This window comes from Caretta caretta, chromosome 22 (assembly GCF_965140235.1).
Source record: "Caretta caretta isolate rCarCar2 chromosome 22, rCarCar1.hap1, whole genome shotgun sequence".
Taxonomy (NCBI): Eukaryota; Metazoa; Chordata; order Testudines; family Cheloniidae; genus Caretta; species Caretta caretta.
In genome coordinates, this window is record NC_134227.1 from 9,846,761 (window position 1) to 9,867,268 (window position 20,508).

Consider the following 20,508-nt stretch of genomic DNA (forward strand, 5'->3'; position numbering starts at 1 on the left):
AGAAGGTACCTTCTATTCTCAGTGGCTACAAAATTTGGAGGGAGATGAGCTGACTTGAAATGAAGTGAAATGACATTTTCAAGGCATTGTGCAAATTCATTCTCACCTGGACGTTTTAGCCCAAATAAAAGGGTAAGTCAGTGGTTCTCAACCAGGGGTAGGTGTCCTCTAGGGAGTACATCAAGTTGTCTAGATATTCGCCTAGTTTTACAACAGGCTACATAAAAAGCACTAGCGAAGCCAGTGCAAACTAAAATTCCATACAGACTATGTTTATACTGCTGTATACTATACACTGAAATGTAAGTACAATATTTATATTCCAATCGATTTATTTTATAAGCATATGGTAAAAATGAGAAAGTAAGCAATTTTTCAATAGTAGGGTGCTGGGACACTTTTGTATTTTTATGTCTGATTTTGTAAGCAAGTATCATAGAATGTCAGGGTTGGAAGGGACCTCAGGAGGTCATCTAGTTCAACCCCCTGCTCAAAGCAGGACCAATCCTCAACTAAATCAAGTAGTTTTTAAGTGAGGTGAAACTTGGGGGTACGCAAGACAAACCAGACTCCTGAAAGGAGTACAGTCGTCTGTAAAGGTTGAGAACCACTGGAGTAGGTTTCCCAGGCTAGAAAATATGGAATGAATGTGATCCACAAATACTGTTGTGGAGAGATACAGGCTGACACACAAATTGCATGAAAGAAAGATCCTTTCAAACGCTGTCTGATCTGAGATAGGAGGTCAATTCTTTCCATGCATGGGTCACTCTCTTTAATCTGGTGCAGAGTTCCCCCTCTGCAGGCTTAGTTTAGATAATCACTAGTTCAGAATCCTGGATTCAGACAGTCCTGTACTATGGAGCAATTCGGATCTGTTCCTGGAATTTTAGAGCTGGTGGGAAAACAGGGTTTTGTTTCTGCAAAAAACTGAGAAAAAATTCATTCTTTTTTATTTTTGTTGGCATTTTCCGTGGAAAACTCCCACTTTTTATGGAAATATCAAAACCAAAACATTTGGTTTTCAGCTGAAAAATGTTTGGGTTTGGACATTCAGTTTACTGACAAAACACTGGAATTTTCCTTCGAAAGCAGACACTCTGTGAACAAATTTGTTGGAGTCGAAGCCCCAAGTTTTCCATCAAAAAACAGTTTTGACCGACAACTTCTGAGCAGCCTTACTGAAATTGGCAGCCTCGGGCCTCACTCTGATAAGAGCCTGGGGGTTGCATTCCCTGTTGCATTACACCTTGTTTAGTCATTTAAACCAGTGCAGAGAGGGTGTAAACTGTAACCATTTGGTTTTAGTAGCCTTTTCCACTCGCTGGGTTGCCCACTGACCTGATGCGTAACCTTGGACAAGTCACTGCCCCGTGTCTCACTTTCCCCTTCTGTAAAACATGGCTAATGATACCAACCTCCTTTGCAAAATGCTAATCAGAGCTGAAAGCACTGGAGTAGAGCTAGGTGTTATTCCTAATATAAATGGCAACATACAGTACAGGGCAAGGGAAGAAGGGGGAAAAATTTGCCTCATCCAGTCTGGATTAAAAGTCCCAAGTGGTGAAACTATCACCAATTCCATGGGAGGCTGATCCGAAATTTCTCCTGACATATTCAAATTTTTCCTTCTTACTTTTTATCTAGTTAGCAAAAAGTAGTAAACATCTAGGGCCAGACTCTCCTTTGCCCTGCGTCCTGTGTTGTCATTCACGTTAACACCACCACACTGCATTGCAACTGGCATGGGTTGACCTTTTCCATCTCTAGCATCTACAATTATTCCGACCCCATTGGCCTGCAAAACCAGGTTGAAATCTCACAATGAGAGATCCTTTTGTAAGATTTCTGGCACTGGCCAGGTCAGAAATCCCAACTGAACAGCCTCCCTCAAGGCATATCCTCACTTTTTTTCCCTATTCTCTTCTACTTAGATCCTTGCACCTTGCCCACCACCATGAATGCCTTAGATCCTGTTTGAATTGTGGTGATGCAGAGACCACCATGACAATGAAGAAGAAGAAGAAGGAAGAGAAGGAGTTCTCTCACCACTTTTGTTTGGCAAAAAATAGTTATATATGACCTCGGGGGGAAGGTTTGGGTTAGTTCTTATTTACCAAAACCAGCTTGCCCATCGCTAGCTGAGAGACATATATTGCCCAGTCTTTCTTTTCCATGCAAATATTCTAATACCCATCCATTGTCATTACCTGAGATGTTTTCTAGGAGGATACATTGTTGGTTATGCATGGTCTGTTGTGTCTGCATGTATAGTTCCATGAAGAGCTTTATTGACCTCTTGTTCTTTATCCTGCTGCAGTTGCAGTCAATGGCAAAGTTCCCCCTGAGCACACTTGGGCCGTTAATACTTTCATGCTGCACTAGAGTCAGATGCAGGCCCACTGCAGTCAACGGGAGATTTGCAAGTGACTTAAGTGGGGCCAGGATTTGGCCCTTATATTTTAAAGGATAGATTCTGTCCTCATGTACAATTTGCACTGAAGTCAGTGGGAGTTGTTCATGCCTCCAAGAGCCAAATTTGGCTGGCGTTTATGATCCCAACAGCCAAGAAGCTAATGTCACATGGGAAGGGTAGGGATGAAATTCAGATTTCACAAACCTCACAACTATTTTCTGGGTTCAACTGCACAAAACATTTTAACTGAAACCCAAGGGAGGGTCAATGTAATATACATCTATTTTTGAGCTAAAGGGAAGCCTCTGCTAATAGTGATGGTTGAGTGGATTTTTATATGGGGTACGTCTACATGGGGATAAAAGCCCTGTGGCACGGCCCCATGATTGCAGAGCTTGGGCTGCAAGGCTAAAAATCACTGCGTAGATGTTTGGGCTCAGTCTGGAGTCTGAGCTCTAGGGCCTTCCCTGGGTCCCAGAGGTCAGACTCCAGCCGACACCCGAATGTCTACACAGCAATTCTTCAGACCCAGAGCCCAAGTCAGCTGACCCAGGCCAGCCACAGGGGTTTGATCCCTGTGTAGACATATCCATGGAGGAAGCGCTGATTTGTTCATGACCATTTGCTAACCTCTACATCCCAGAGGGGCGTGCGTGCGCATGGGTGGGTGCACTGCCAGAGGATTAAACCATGAACGCTGGAAATATGGAATTGTCCTTTTAAGAAGTGAAGTGTCTCAGCTGGTCTAAATGACATTGACATTAACGGAGCTGCACCAATTCACACCAGCTGAGAATCTAGCACCATAATTATAACACAGCAGAGAGGGCTTACAAAGCAAGCTCCGCCTGCAAATCCCAAACCTTTCCCACTGCTAATAGGAACCACCCCAGCAAAAACACAACCCATTCTGCTGCTCGCCCCTGGCTAAGAGCAATTGCCACACTGTCTCCTTCAGTTTCTATGCAAACTCTCTGCCCAAACCCCACACACACACCCAATCCCATTAGTCCCTCCGACTGCTGGAGAGATCCAGTCTGCCTCCCTGCGAAACAGCTGTGAGGAGAGGAGCAGTATTTAATCCATTGTGAAATATTCAACAGTCAACACACTGCAACTTTACAAAGCCTCTTGATACTAAAAACCACGAGGAAGGGCCCATCCTGTGTGCTGAAAAGCAGCTTTCCCGCAATTAGGCTTGCTATTCAAGAGACCAGAGATTCGGGGCAAACTTCGGCACGTGTTCTGAAGACTGTGCATAGTTTCATGGGGACAGCCTATCAAGGCTTTCTAGTGCCTTGGTATTGCTTAAGACATCTACCGTGCAGAGGGGATTTTCTGCTTCGTGGGAGGAGAGGTTTGTCTGTCCAACATTTTTTGGAAATGGGAGGGAGCAAATGATTGCAATACTCAGCATTTGTACAGCACCTTCCTTCCCAGGGTCTGAAAGCACATTACTAATGTTAATTAATTAGGCCTCCCAACACACTTGCAAGGTATTAATCCCCACACATGCACATCTTCAGTAAGGGCAAAGAGAAGAATCAAATCCAGGTCTCCCAGTCCAGTGTTTTCACCACAGGAGAATCTTTCCTTCTTGACAGGATCATAGAAGCAAGAGACAAAACAGCCATGATGGCAGAGACCTCAACTGAATGTATCTGCCGGCTACTTAGGCCAACAAGGAGCTGCAGAATGTTCTTTCCAATTGAATTATGAGCCCTATTCAAGCAGCAGCGCTGAAGAGGAAGAAGGTTTAGTGAGCCGGCAGAAAGCACAGTAAAAACCCAATATTCCTATCTGGGTTATCTATGGAAGGCAAGAAACCCAATTTGGAGAGCACAAGATCCAGAGATGAGACCAAACTAAAACCACATATAGGAGTTACCCCAAACTTCGGGAAGATCTGGGCAGGGTCCTTTTGCCACCAAAAAAGGAGCCAAAATCCACATCTAAGATATGAAAGTTCAAAGTCATTTGGGTACCTTCATGCCATTATTACTGGCATTCACATACCTCTGCAATGCTGGGATCCAAACAAGGCTAGAAATCAGAAGAACCAGCATGGCAGTGGATAGGACACTACATAAGGAGTCAGGAGACCTGGGTTCTACTTCCACCCCCCCACTCACCTGCTGTCCAAGTCACTTCTGCTCAGTTTCCCCTCAAACCCTTACAGTGCAAGCTCTTTGGGGCCTGGGACTATCTCTTACTATATGTTTGCACAGTGCCTAGCACAATGAAGGTCCAATCTGGACTGGGATCTCTAGGCACTACAAATAATTATACAAATCCAAAACAGCACAAGAAAGCCTGCTCCCATGACATTTCCAGCCCAGTTTTGCAGACTCAAGGCATTCAAATAGCTCAGATAAGACACAAAGAGGCATCTAAACTCGGGTGCTTATCTGAGCTGGACACCAACTCCAAACCTTTCGAAATCTGCCCAACAGTAGTATCCACATGGAATTTAGTTTGCATTCAAGTCCTCAATCCCCCCTAAGAAGTGGTAACGTACTTATTCAAGGGCATTCTTGAGACAGCAAGGGGGAAGCCTGGTGACTCTGCCGGTCTCCATCACACTGCGCTCTTGGGACGTGCTGCATTATAGTGGTGGCATTGAAAGGGGCTGGATGATGGCTTAGGGGGACCATAAGTGGAAACTTTCACCACTGGGTCACTGGTTTAAATCCGGCCGAGATCACTAGTGATCTGGCTGGATAGTCAGACATGATCTCTGATTCTGTTTAAGTAAAAGAAGGTTGCCCAGGATTATCATTGCAAAGATCGTGTCTCCTAGATTTAAAATAAGGTCTTGGGTTTTGCTCCTGCCCTGATCCTCACAAAATATTAATGATAGGGAAGACAAAGAGTCATGTTGGAAAGCACTGGGCTAAGTCTTAAAAGACCTGTACTCAGTTCCCAACTCTACTGCAGACACCCTGTGCTCTGTGACACATAGGCTGGGGTTTCCAAAGCATAAGTATCATAAGCATAAGCACAGTATCCTGTGTTCTGACAGTTGCCAATGCCAGGTCCTTGAGAGGGAATGAACAGAACAGAGCAATTATCAAGTGATCGATCCCCTGTCATCCAGTCCCAGCATCTGGCAGTCAGAGGCTTAGGGACACCCACAGCATGTCAGCATGGGATTGTGTCCCTGACTATCTTGGCTAATAGCCATAGATAGACCTATCCTTCAGGAACTTATCAGTTTCTTTTCTGAACACAGTTATATGTTTGGCCCTCACAAAATCCCCTGGCAATGAGTTCCACAGGCTGACTGTGCATTGTGTGAAGAAATACTTCCTTATGTTTGTTTTAAACCTGTCGCCTATTAATTTAATTGGGTGATCCCGAGCGCTTGTGTTATATGAAGAGGTAAATATTACTTCCTTATGCACCTGCTCCACACTATTCATGATGTTACAGATCTCTATCATGTCCCCCCTCAGTCACCTCTTTTCCAAGATGAGCTGCCCCAGTCTTTTTAATCTCTCCTCTGTATGGAAGCTGTTCCATTCCCCTAATAATTTTTTGTTGCCCCTCTCTGTACCTCTTCCACTCAGAATATCTTTTTTTGAGATGGGGTGACCAGATCTGCAGGCAGTATTCAAGGTGTGGGCTTACCATGGATTTATATAGTGACATTATGATACTTCTGACTTATCTATCCCTTTCCTAACAATTTCTAACATTCTGCTAGTTTTTTTGACTGCCACTGCACATTGAGTGGATGTTTTCAGAGAACTATCCATGATGACTCCAAGGTCACTTTCTTGAGTGGCAACAGCTAATTGAGACCCCATCATTTGCTACGTATAATTGGGATGATGTTTTCCAGCATGCATCACTTTGCATTTATCATCCCTGAGTTTCATCTGTCATTTTGTTGTCCAGCAAGCTAAGGGAGTTAGGTCCCAAACCCTGTGGAGTGGGCTGCCTAACTTTCTAAGAAGCCCAAGAAAATCCCAGCTATAACCTCTCCGACTCAGTTTCCCATCTGTTAAATGAGCCTAATACTTCCCTAGCTCCAGGGATGTAGAGAGGATAAACAGATTATGACAGAGTGCCGCTCAGATCCTAGGGTGATGGGTGCCAGGTGAGTACCTCGCTAGAGTTTGCAGGTAGTATACAATTGCCTAATATTATTTATTAATTTACAATGATCAACAGCGTTTCAAACTCAAGTTCCTCAGACGTTCTTGTTAAACCCTGGATTTGTGCTGGAAATGGCCCACCTTGATTATCATACACATTGTAAGGAGAGTGATCACTTTAGATAAGCTATTACCAACAGGAGAGTGGGGTGGGGGGAGAGAAAACCTTTTGTAGTGGTAAACACCCGTTTTTTCATGGTTTGCGTGTATAAAAACATCTTCTGTATTTTCCACAGTATGCATCCGATGAAGTGAGCTGTAGCTCACAAAAGCTTATGCTCAAATAAATTGGTTAGTCTCTAAGGTGCCACAAGTACTCCTTTTCTTTTTGCGAATACAGACTAACACGGCTGTTACTCTGAAACATTTCAAACTCAGTTACTTTTAGAAATTTGTCTGCACCATCCCTTTTATGCAGAGCACCACTATCATCTGTCCATTGATAGGAGCTAGCTCCAGGACCACAAACTAGACATAGGAAAGGTCCAAGTGCAGACTTAGAGGCAATAGCTCGAGACCTATTGGAAAACTTGGTCCAGAGGGTGCGTGATTCAGTCATACGTACCCTACTCATTGTTATTAGTATAGCAATAGCACCTAATCATGGCCCAGGTCCCCACTGTGCTAGACGCTGTGCAAACACACAACACACACATGGTCCCCGTCCCAACAAATTTACAGTTTAAGTATTCATAATCTAATGACTCTTATGCAAAAGTCTTCCACAATTTAAAACTAAGAGGGTTCTATGGAAGTTGAACAGGACCCTGTAATCTTATTGATTCTAATAGAGAATGATCTCCTCTCTATCGGTTTTTGGAACCATTTTATAGAATTCTAAAATAGAGATAAAATTTGCTGTGAAATTCTATAAGGTGGTCCACAAACCTTGTAGAATTTAGTAGGAAATGATAACTTCTCTGTTGGATTTTTGTAAAAGGCCTGCCAATTCAAGGGTTAATATCAAATGCTGCCTCCTGCCTCCCCCCCCCCGCACCGCCCCCCCCTTTGCTGGCTGTATCCCATTCTGGCTGGAAATCGGGGTGTGGGGGGGGATGTTTGAGCAAACTCAGAGTTTTCCCCGGCTCACCATCACTCAGCTGTGGTGGCAGCATGGGGGTTAACCGTGGAGGAGCCCTGTAATGCAATGATTTCTGGTTTATTTCAGCAGGGGAAGTGTGTCCCTGCCTGATTAGGCTGATGGTTTCCTCTTTTCCCATAACCTCCAGACCCCCATGGCCGGAGTGTTTACTTTCTGAAATAAAAAATCTGCTAGTGTTTTTTCTTTTTCAGGGCATGTGTATTTTGGGAGGATTTGGGGGCGGGGGGAAGTTGAATGGGATGGGAGTTTCGCACACACCTCCCCTCTCTCTTCCCCACCCCCAGCTCTTATCCAGCTGCAGACTCTGAGCCGAGACTTCTGGCTTCAATGTAAAAGAGCAAGCAAGAAAAACGTATTAATGAGGGAGTTCTGTCTCCTGCTTCAGCAGCTATAAACACAGTGAACATCTGGAGGGATGGGGGTGGGGGGAGCTCCATTCTGCCAGGAGCTGAAAGAAACAGGCTGTTTTTCCAGGGTTCCAGGCCCACGCTCCCCCCCTCCCCTGCACACACGCACACACTCCTCCTCTGCTCATCATCCAGCCAACCATTTCCATTCAAAGATTAATTAAAGAGGGAGACTTGCTGGAAAGCTCTTGCCGGCCCTGCTCAGATGGCACTATGATAGGACTAGACAGCAGAGTCTACTTCAAGCCCTGTTCGAAGCTGGGCTTAAGGGCAGGCTAGCCCTTGGCCCATCCCCTCCGCCCCCCCCCCACCACTCCTTCACCCTAAGCTCAAAGTGAAGTGCTAAAGTTCAAACATCTTGCCGATAACTCTCTCCTCCCCGTGACCCACCAGGCCCCTGCCTCATTCTGGAGGCCAGAGAGGTGGGAATGGCTCAGATGAGGCCTATCTGAAGTAAATGCAAGCTCTGAACCTTCAGAGACTGACCCATTCCAAGATAGAATGCATCTTCCATGGTGACCCTTCAGAGCTTTGTGGCAGCATCTCCCAGCTTGTTGCTTATCTGACCCAATGAAGATCTTTATTCCTTCTTTCCTACATGACTGTCAGTTCTCTACTCCTTTCCCTGCAGCCTCTTTACAGCAGGCTATTTAAGACAGGCAGCTAGAACTGCTGGTCACCTTTTTGCCAAGGTCTTTGTGCTTCTCTCTGCAAGTCTGCCAGCAGCATTCCAGGGCATCTCTGTTACCGGCTTTTAGAGTGCACAACATGCCTCACAGACTGGAAGCTCTGGACCTGGAAAGAGATCCCACTTACCTGTTCCTCTGTGAGGAGCTTCAGGACTCAGCAGATATGGTGGCTCACCTCTTGGTGGCCATCTAGACCAGGACAGGTCTTTTCAATCACTGGTCTAATTCTTGCAGGCATAACCCACTATTCAATGCCTTTCAACGGCTGGGCCACAGAGGATATGAGTCTACTACTGCTACTGCATGGAGGAGTTGCTCCTTCATCTCTAGTGATAAAGGCTTTAATGCTGGATGTCCCAGGCTCAATCCCTGGTGTTGACCTACTACAAAGGGCTCTTGAATCTCATCAGGCAAGAGGCAGGATTTTCCAGACTCAGACAAGAAACAAATAGAAAATCAAAACCCTGGATTTTTATCATCCCACTGAATAAATGAAAATAAATCTTCAACATTGGCACCGTCTTATAGAGGGGATACATGGAGCTGGAGCCAGCCCCCACGGTCTTGCCTCCAGAGAGATTCAAAAAGTGCTTTCCACATAAACTTGCAAAAATTATAGTCTCAGGGCGCTGAGAGACTCATATAGGGAGTGGAATGTCCTCAATTCCCACTGACACAAATGGCAGTTGGGAGCTTCTCAGCACAGCTCAGAGAGAGCTCACCCCTTGCAGGATCTCGCCCTAAGGAGGGGAGATCAATCACTTCACCCACCTCTGGGGTGGAACGTAACACTGCACAACGGCTCAGCACATGGAGTGGAGCATGATTCCCTGTCCCACTAATGCTGCAGAGGGGATTGAGAGGTGGAGTGCAATTACCCGACTGGATTTGAGGACTGAGAGCCTGGCCTTTGCTCACAGTGCCATGGGAGATTTAGCAACCACAAATGGTCCATGGTTTTATGATTCAGCTGAAAGGAACAGAGGCGCCCTCTCTCTTTGCTGTTGGGCCAGAATACGTGCCCCTTAATGGAGAGAATTTTGTCTGTTCTCCACTAATTCCAGAGCCTCCATTTGGAGCAGGCAGTGTGATGCAATTAAGTTCCCAGTCAATGAGACATCATGGGGGTGAAGGGGTCCAATGAAACCAACTCCAGTCAGGTTATAAACAGAAGCAGACTCCCAGGCTGTAGCTGTCGTGAGGGGCTACATTGACTCAGGCTGGAGGATGATGAGAGACCGAGGCAGAAAGGGCCCATTCATTCATCCATCCATCCATCCCCGGCTCCCGTTAAGGGCCCTGGGCTGGGCTGCTGCAGACAGGGTGGCAGTGAATAAGGAGGGGTGGGGCGGGGGAGAAAGGAGGCAGGAAAGAAAGAGAGTGAGAGATGGGACAGCTTTGCAGGGAATTTCATGCAAATACACTCCCTTCCTTTGTCTAGAAGTGAACAAATATCCTCAGCTCCCATCTCCCCTGCCCTTAGTCCAACCTGTCTTCCTTGAATGCCCCCTATGTTTTTCTCTGCCCCATTCCACCCCACCCCCTCTGCTGGAGGAGCCACGGAAGGGATGGTCCAGGGGAAGCCCTGCCCTTTCCCTGTGAAAAGCAGCCCATTCATCTCTGCAGAGAGCGTGCGGGGGAGGCAGCGGCATTTGGGGGCATGGGGGGCAAGTGTCAGAGGAGGCTGAGAAAGGGAAGGAGGCTGCCGTTAAAAATAGGATAAAAGCACATGGAAAAATGCAGAGCTTTTTTTTTTGTTTGTTTTTTTTAAAGCGTCACTTCGAAAACGTGCTGCAGCTGGAGAAGCCACTGGGGGCTGAGCCATGCTGGCCTTCACTCCCCTCCTTCCCCGTCCCCCTTCCTCTGAGAGAGGGCCTGGAAAACAGCCCAGAAAATGCACACAAAGAGAGCCTTCCTCGGGGGAGCTCCACTAGAGATCAGATCTGGAGCCACGGAGGCGGGATCTTTGTGGGGGAGCCCTCATAGTCCCTAGTCACCCAGCTAAGAGCAGTCCCAGTGAATTTATTTCTCATTCCTGAGCCACAAGCTGTTCCTCTGCCCGATTCTGAGTGGAGAGCACAGCAAAGCAAAGTGTGTATGGGGGGTGGGGGGAGAAATCGGGGGTTCTTCCTTGGTCCTGGGAGGGACAATACAGGACATTTTGCCAGCCATTAGGACTAGGCCCCCACCTGCATTCAGCACTGAGTTCTACAAGGCAAGAAGAGTCTGAACTTGGGTTACTATCCATCACCTCAGTCCCAGCTCCTTGGATTCTAACAAGTAGATGCCACAGAAGTACCATTGCACTGGCCCGGCTCTGGCCAGAGCTCAGCTGGTGGAGCAGTTTCTATGGGTCTGCCACAGCCAGCTAACTTAGAGCAGCCAGGGACAATTTCACACTCCGGCAGCCCTATAAACAGGGATCGGAAAGGTGGCACAGAGACAGCTTGTTCCACCCTTGCTGCATCAAGCACGAGCTCCATTCTGCGGAGGATTCAGCCCAGGAGCAGCAGTTGGGAATAAGATAGTTTCCGATAACAAAGGCCAGCTTGGAAGCATGCAGTGGTCACACACACCATGTGCGGTCACACACTGCTCTGTTGCAGCCCCCCAAGTCCGATCAGTCAGGAAAGAGGGTTTCTGATTGCCTCAAGGGTTGCACAGGGCAAGACCTGGAACCCTGTGCAACATTCAGGTGGCTAGAGTGGTTAGCAAGATGAGGCCTGGCTCCAGGCAGCTGGACAAGGGCACCCTTCCGAAGCATCACATCCTCACCCCATCAATTTTGTTGGCTTCCTCTGTACTGATGAAGCAGAACAGCTGAGTGATTTGGGAAGGGCAGGTGGAGGGAGGGGGGGAAATGAAGAGGCTGGTTGGATGAAGCAGCTCAGCCATTAGCACAAGATGAACCTGCACCAAACCGTTGGAGTTCCCATCTGAGCACAAAAGGGCAGATTGATAGACACAGCGGGAATTACGGCAAGTAAGAGCAGGGACAGAGATTTCCAGGCCAGTGGGGCAGGTCCGAGAAACATTCAGGGACTCAGCAGAACATTTCAAGACAACCAGCAGAGCATTCTGAGTAGGTGTGGCAAAATTCAATTTTTGTTGTCCTAATGGTGGCAGGTATCTAAGTTTAAGTATTTTTTTCTATTTTTATCTTTTTAGATTGGGGGGGGGGGGAAATCAGACAATGGGGGAGTCAGAGTCATTTGAATCTCAATGTCTACAGTCATTAAAGAGTTAAAGCTTTATAACTGTTAAAACACAAAATGGTCAACATCATCTGTCAAAATATACAAAGCAAATATCCTAAAGTCAAACTCTAATTTTCTAAAGCAGCACGTTTCGTACTTAGCCCATCTGTAAATGTTGATTATTTACCATGGACATATTTTTTCATGGGGTGGGTGTCTGTGTGTGTGTGTGTGTAATCCTTCAAAGCCTATTTATGAGGCTCATCAAAGCCTTTATCCTGCCTCCCCCCACATTCATGGTGGACAATATCTTTTATGCAAGTATCCTCACTGGAAACAATGGGACCATTTGCATAGTAAGGGGGGCAGAATCAAGCTCTAGGCAGCTATTTCTGTCACCTCCTAGGCTAGCTTTTATTCTCATTTATTGCTGAACCAGGCCCATTGTCCTCAGCAATTTAATGAAGTGATGCTAAGGTATGAGCTGCAGGGGGACACACCTCGCTGTTAGGATCTGTTGAATGCAGCACAAAAAGATTCATGAAAATTTCCTCTTCCTGAACTAAAGTCATTTCAGCCATCTCTCCCATTAAGAACAAGATTCTCTTACCTGTGTATAATGGCAGAGACCACTGAAATATCCCTAGCTACAGAAGATGCTGCCAAGAATATTTCATTTCCCAAATCTGAATATTGCCCTCAGATCCTCTCCAATAGTTTTGTGCTAGTCATGGCACCAGTCTGACAACTGGGCAGACTGAAGACATCTTTCATTCCACTGAACAGTATATCCCGGGCAATGGTAGAGCGAGATTCCACCTCAACTTACCCCTCTAGGGGTCACACGCTTCCAAACAATACGTCCATCATCTGTGAAGCTGGATAAAATGCCAGTGGAGGGGGGGGTGGCAGATTTCTGGGATGTGTGGAGGCCTCTCAGTTCGGCAAGGGTTCGCTGCCATTTCACACAGAACACAGCAGAGGGTTGCTAATGCCTAGCTTCATACCGGTGACCTAGAAAAGTGAAGGGCTCTGTATCCTATTGAGAGTCCCTGGAGCCACATCACAATGATGAACCAGATTAGGACAAAGGCAGAAGCTAGCTTCTTCTGCAGAGAGACAGTTACTTTCCTGGCTGCCTAAATCCTGGACGAGAATTTGACTGATCCAAACCAAAGTCTCAGACAGAAACTGGGCAAGGCCCCCATGCGCTCACAGGGATCCTCAGTCTGCCCTGCACTTGGTTGGGCTAGTCATACTATGAAGACAGCACTCAGCGGGAGTCAGGTGATCCCTCCACTCCTGCACCTGTTCAGAATGCAAGGGGAGCCAATTCCCAGGGGCCTAATCCTGCCAGGTGCAGAGACCCTCATGCAAAGGCAGAGCACCCTCATCTTCCACCAAGGCAAGAAGGCTCAGGCCCCCGACACTGCAAACATTGACACTGTTAAATCACCTTTCTGATTTTCCATAAAGATTGGGGCCATGATACGAGTAGAGATTTCACTTTTCTGACTCCCACTTGCCCACCTGTACTGCAAGACCCCAGATTTGGATCCTCCTCCACCACTGCGGGTTTCCGTGCACCAGGGGACAGCTTGCTGGGGCTGTTTCCCTTTTTGTTTGGAAATGTAATGCTTATAGAAGAGAGTTGGAGAGCCTGGGCTAATTACATAATGAGCTGGCAGGTGTCTTGGAGGTATTGACACAGTAAATACACCTCAGTCCTGCAGTACCATTCTATTGCCCCACACCGTCCACCTCCCTCAATGCACCTTACCCCTGACCTGCAGCATCCCCTGCCGTTCCAATCCTGTGCCACTCTCTACCCCCAAACACACCCCTCAATCACCCATCCTGATATTCCAGTCTTCAATCCTGAACTACACCCCACCCTGCTACTCCACTCCTAGAGCTCCCATTCAGCTCTGCCAAGGCCCCTCCATGCTGACAAGCCACCCCCTCTATTACATCAGCCCATGTGAATTAACTCATCTTATGGGCCTCACTCCTGACTTGGAGCATGTCCTAAAATTTCAGTCCTAGGCACTCAAAAGCCTGTTACTGCACTTCATTCCTTAGCAACACTTGATTTTCCCCTTGCCTGAGCAGACAGAGCAAGTGGTGCAGTAGGTACATTACACCTGGGAAAGTTCACCATGGATTCAAGATGAACCGTTCACTTTAAGGCTCACAACCAGAGAAGAGCAAACCTTTCCTGACACTCTGCACAAGAACACTCCGCCCAGCTGCAGCAAGCTACGCTCTCGCATCTCTGTGATGCAAAAAGAGCGATCAACATTCCAGTTGCAAATTCTTGCATTTTTTTTAAAACATAACTCCTCCTCCCACCCACCCCCAATGTTTATGGTCCAGTTAAACTCCAAGTCACGCTTACCCTATTCATATCACTCCATAATCTTATCTGACTTAGAGCACAATGTAAATAAACTCTCTCTAGCATCAAAGGCAAAAATTCTTCTGTTAGTGCAAGCGAGCCTGAAACTTTTAGCAAAGCTGCAGTTTTGTATCACAAAGGGACATTTTTACACTTTGGTTTTCCTTCTGTTTCTTTTATCAACACGAGGACCACCAAAACAAAATAGCCTCCCCTCCACTATCCATAAAGAGATTAGAAGACAGTGTAGGACTTGCATGTGTAACCAAAGTGCAGAGGAGCAGAAATGAAAGTGCGGAGCGATATATACAAATAAGGGTTTCCTCTTAAGTAAAATTAGAAACTCTTCTAGACCATAAAGGCAAGACACCATAAAAGAAAAGAAGCCAAAAGGTAGATAAAATTAAAGTACAGTAGAGAGAATTGAAGAGAAGAATCCCCTACAGATTATCAGAGGTCCTGCCAGGGGAAATCAGATTTCTTTTACAGATACTGCTCCATTAAGGACCTGATCTAAAGCCCATTGAAGCCAATGGGAGTTTTTCCATTGATTTCGAACAGGCTTTGGATCAGGCCTTGAGTCCTGCAGCTGTGATATTTCACAGACCCTGTAGGAGGATTGGAGGGCTGGGTCCCAGGTACTCTGCTCCCTGGAGAGTACATTCTCGCAGAGAAGAAGAGAAACACAAAACTTTTCCAGATTACTAGATTTGCCAACGTTCGAGTACATCCCAATGTCGCGAGGACAGATTTTGTCAGTGCAGAGAACCAGCATTGTGGTCAGACAGGTCACCCACAGAGTGGAGCGAATATCCAAATTAAGAAATGAGGAGAATATTCCCTTGCATACAAAAGGGAATTTGAGTCCAACCGCATTCACAGCCTGCCTCCTGCTAACATACCAAGGCTTGAGCTTCATTGCTACGACTGCTGGCGCATGCGGGTGCGCGCGCACACAGAGCAAACGTTTTTAGTTGAAATGTTTGAATATTTGCCAAGAATGAATTATGAATGATACACTTGATTGTAAAATTCACCAGCTCTGTTGCATTGTTTTGTTGCATTAATCATGTGGGTTCATTGCTTTTCCCTGAACAGCCAGCCAATTTATGTAGCCAACAGTGGGTGAAAAGGACAGAGGGCCAGCACAGGCCCTATGCAGCACTGAAACCTACACAGCACGTGATAGGCTTACCTGGGGCATAAACGATGCCATAACCTCATACTGGCTTTTTGCCAGGGGTCACTTTTGCCTAGTCTGAATTTTATTTTAAGTGCTTATTTGGCCCTGCAGCACCATCGTATGTGATCATCTGCCTGTCTTTAACGTATCTATTCGCATGACCCCCTTGGGAGGCAGGGCAGAGCTATTATCCCCATTTTAAAGATGGGGAAACTGAGGCACAGAGCAGCTAAGTGATTTCCCCTGCTCTGCCACAGACTTTTTGTGTAACCAGGGCTGCCAAGTCCTAGACAAGTGCTCTAACCCACTGGGCAATTCTGCCTCTTTGAAAGTATTCAGGGTGAACATGAACAATCTGAGATTCACATTGTGCCGGTTAGTGACACGAGACAGAACAAACTGCAGACATGACTGTCATATTCCCTGTCTGAACAACCTACAGAGCAAGAATTAGTCATTGATTAAATTTGTAATGAGTTTCAAATTATGAATAAATTGGAGAATCTCATGCTCTGTTTGAGGATGGGGAAAAAAAAAAAGAAAAGAAAAAAGCTAAAAATGATTACTTGTATTACAGTGTCACACAAAGACCCGCAGTCAGGATCACAGCCCCATGGGGCTAGGTTCTGTACAAACACTTGGTCACTTGTCTGTTTCTAACTTGGGCTCAGCTCCACAAGTAGGTAGGTGCTTCCAAGCCACAAACAGAGACCCGGTGGTGGGGAAGACACCCACTGATCACTTAGTGCTTTGACACTTTTACCTGGAAGGGCCACCTGATTTTCAGTGTTATTTCTGTGGAAGTCTGGTCTTTTGAAGTCATGTTCGAGGGAGAGCAATTAGTATGGTATCACCTAAGAACCTCAATCATTGATCAAGGCCCCACTGTTCTAGATGCTGGTCAGACAATAAAAAACAAAGACAATCCCTGCCCCCAAAAGCTCAGAATCATTTTGACAGACAGGACACATGTGGATGAGACAGACAGAAATGAGCAGGGAGGACACGAAGCCAAGTCATAAAGCGAAGAATCTGGTAGTAAAGTTGGAGTCACAGCTCATCGCTTAGCCGGACAAGACCAGATTGCGGACAGCAGATGGGCATGATGGTACACGAGAGGGACTACAGCCTTCTTTAGTGGGACTACAGCCTTCCCCTCTGAATTAGTTGCAACACATGGTTCTGAACTATGGGGGAGGAGGAGAAGAAAGACTGTGGTCCTAGCCGGAGAATACTTTCCTTCACAAAAAAGGAAACCAAGACTTTTGGCTATGAAGCCATCTTAAGGAAACGCTGCTGAATTTAATAATATTCCCTCACTCTTATGTAAATTTTCATCAGCAGATATCAAAGAATAGGAGGTCAGTATCATTATCCCCATTTTGCAGATGGGGAAACTGAGACATAGGGGAACTCACCCAGCAGCCGAGCCAGGAATAGACACCAGGTCTCCTGAGTCCAAGTCCCATGCTCTATCCACCTGGCAACACTGCCTTCTTGTTGCCTCTGCAGTGGCATTCACCAATTATTCCTCACACCATCTTCAAGAGGTCATCCACATTTTACAGATGGGGAAAACTCAGACACAGCATCATTAACTTGACACTGGGATCAGAACTCAGGAGTCCCAGGGTCCCACTCCTGTGTACAAAAACAATCTGCCAGGAAGTCAGTCCAGGTGGAGGATGGGCCAACTCTGTTAACCAGGCCCAGAATCACAGAGGATGTGACCTGCTGTTCATATTCGGCTTGCTCCTCAGTGCACAATCCTCTTTGCAGTCAGCAAAGACCACATGAGGATCTTGTAGCAGTGAGGCCTGGAATTCCATCCAGCATGGAACAGAAGTATATGTACATACTAGAGCGTACCAGGCAGATACACCCCTGCAGTCCCCTCGTAAGAAGAGAGAGCCAGGGTGTCTCCAGCAACTTCACTTCACAGGAGTCCAAATCCTTGCTCTAGCACTCATCTACGTCACAAGAGACAGACTCCACGGTAAGCTACACGGATGGCAAGGGGGAGAATAGAACCCTGTCTCCCCACACACAGGCCTCTACCTCTTGAGCTAAAAGGAGAATCTCTAATTGCTCTAAATAATACAAGGGCTTTTATCTTTGTAGGGCTATCGCCACTAGAGGGAGACAGTAACAATGTTCTGTTTGTTTAACGTTCACTCCAGAAGAGCGTAGCAAGACAGACTCACGCTAGACATAGTATTGGTATTACACACGCTTTTTTAAGCAGGGTGGCCATGCCTGCCCCCGCCCCTACCTTTTGAGAACCTGAACTCAGCAGGGACACAACAACAGGACAGACAGGGAGTTCAGCCCCCCACCCCTTGGCCCCTGACCAGAGCTGGTTGGCATGACTGAGGGGCTGCTTGCCTCTCCCTTTCCCCCTGCCACACACACACACTTTTGCAGTCCTGGAACCCCTGTTAGAGGCTCCATTGGCCCAGGCACTGTACAGTTATTTCAGCAAGAAGAAAGTAAGCCCCTGTACCAAAGAACTTACAATCTTATATCAAGACAAGACCATGGCAGAAGCCAGAGGGAGAGGCGAGTGGGAACGATAACAAGATAACATTAAGATTAAGATTGTCCAGTAAGCAGTAATTTATTGCTCAACCCAGCCTAGCCGGGGTCAGATAACAGGCTTCTATAGGCACCGCCGTAAAAGAGGAAGTTAGTACATTGAGACCAGGAGGTTGCAAAGTTCCCCCAAGAAGCTCTCCTCCCAAAGACCCAGAATGCTGCTCTTTAGATGTAAACCATCTGCCGAATCCTACAGAGGACACAAATAAAATCCCTCCCATGCTCACAAAGGCACCTTAAACTCATCCCCCATCTTTTAGTAGAAAGTGGGCCTACCTGAGTTGTAGCGTTCTAAGCCAGTGGGCACTTCTTGAATTGCCGACTCATCCCAGACTGGGTAGCAAATCCTTTGCTGGTAGCAGGTGGACTGAAAGCCACAGCTCATCCAAGGATCTTCATAGGGATTGGCAGCACCCTGCCTCAATTACAAGGGAGAGATATCAGCTGATAAGCAGATCTATTCAAAACATAGCACAATCGCTCTTTCCAAAAAGTCTCATGAAAATGTCTTTCAGGAGAAACTTCAAAACAGACATTTTGATCTGGAGTCAAATAAAAAGCTATTTTGTTTGGAGCTGTGGAAACAAAAAGGAAACAAAAACCCAGAGGGATGCAGAATGTTCTGGGACTCTCACTGGAAAGCCCAGAATATTTTCCTTCCCACTTCTGCAGGCCTGAGAGGTTTGGAAAATGCAGCATGCAAAGCTTAAGGTTGACATGAATCCAAACACCAAAACATCTATTGTTCGCCCTTTGCTCATTAGCAGACCACAGCCCAAGACAGGCTCCAATTAGTGGGGATCCATAGCCACCAATGAAAGCAGGCAGCAGAAACCCAATGGACAGCAGCCGCGCACCCACCTGCGGCCCTCTCCCAGAAATCTCTCTCCTCAGCACTCTGTTGCCCACAGGTGCAAGCTGTGCCCCTCTTCACCCATGGGGGAGAACTGAGCTGATATTTGGGGCCAGAAACTGGCTGATAACATCCCTTTCTATATTCGCCCATGCTTATGGCCTCATTTGCACCACCTCAGTCCAGGAACCAACAGGAAGCTGCTGCCTTTTAACAGCCGTTCTTCCTTCCCTTTTACTAGAGTCAGTTCTTTCCAAAGCACCTGGCTCTTTTCGATATTTGGGCAGCATATTTTGAACAGCTCGGCATGTTGGGTGATTGGCCTTGACCGAGGGTGCTAAGCCCTTGAAAACCTGGCCCTGACCTCATCTGAAAAGTTGGACCCACCTGAACTAACCCTAAAAATATGAGAATTACTCAGAGAGAGAAACTGTATCATGTAGAATGATTCATCTCAAAAGCACCTCAGCTGGGTATCAAGCTGGGTCATTAGAAGGTCACGAAGGCCTTTTTGCCAAAATCTGGCATGAGACATTGTCAGAAGTTAAGAGATCACCAGTCTCTTGTCTTGAATTTCAGGACACTGAAGATAACGACATTTGGACAAATATCCCTTCCTCATTCCCTTCTCGGGGATGGTCTGTCTGCAGAAGACACATGTTCAGAAGAGATCTTGGGACCCAGCATTTTGCTTTGCTTGGACATTAACGCTTGGTATTTCTTAGCCTGGTGCATTTCACGACACCACCAATTAGAGCTTTGCTAATGCTAGGGGCCACATTCATTCCTGAAACAGGAGGGCATACAATCTGTGCTCCCTCTGCTCAGAGGTGCAGCTGCACCGGCGAAAATGATACAAGGAGGGAAGCGTAGTTTGACACAAAGGAAGAGCAGCCTTATTTCAGCTGGGGTAAGGCTCAGCCCCCTTCCTCAGGAGAGGCACTCAGTGGTCATACCTCCCAGCTGGTCTTGACCCATTGTCTCCACCCTACACGCTGCTGGGACCACAGAGTATGTTTTCTGGGAGAGGCAGGGTGGTTTTAATTCTATCATGTAACCCATCTCCGAGGAACTAGGGAGCCCCTGGGGATTATAAGCTTATTATAAGGACAATGGTTTGTCCATGCCTCAAAGTGATGGCAGGTTCCAGGGAAGAAGGCATTGGGGGGAGGGACAATCACCCATTGAACTGGTGATGTCAGGGAACGTGGAACCCCCTTCATTCCATGAGGCTGTTTTTAGGAGCAGCACTGAGCCAACCAAGAACACATTCTTCCAGGCTCACCAGCAGTTTTAAGCCACAATTGAAGAATTGCTCAGCCAGCTTCTGGGAAAAGGGCCATCGTGAGCCTGGACAGAGTCAAAAAGAGCAGGTGGGTGGGCTCAGGGCAGTGCAGCAGGGGGGCAGGCTAGACACCGCAGTGGTAGGAAGTTGCAGGAAGGAGAAGATAATTTTAGACGTGACATCAGGAACGATTAGTTTGGAAACAGTAAGAATAGTTCAGCTG

At 46.7% G+C, this 20,508-nt stretch overlaps 1 protein-coding gene across 2 annotated transcripts in view; it reads right to left on the reverse strand.

The window, feature by feature from the left end:
• ETS1 (ETS proto-oncogene 1, transcription factor) overlaps nucleotides 1-20,508 on the reverse strand; it is a 122,251-nt gene that overhangs the window by 86,143 nt on the left and 15,600 nt on the right. For both annotated transcript variants that reach the window (XM_048827424.2, XM_048827422.2), the window contains exon 3: nucleotides 18,424-18,562. In XM_048827424.2, the coding sequence (XP_048683381.1) occupies nucleotides 18,424-18,562 (139 nt within the window). The remainder of the gene's footprint in view (nucleotides 1-18,423; nucleotides 18,563-20,508) is intronic.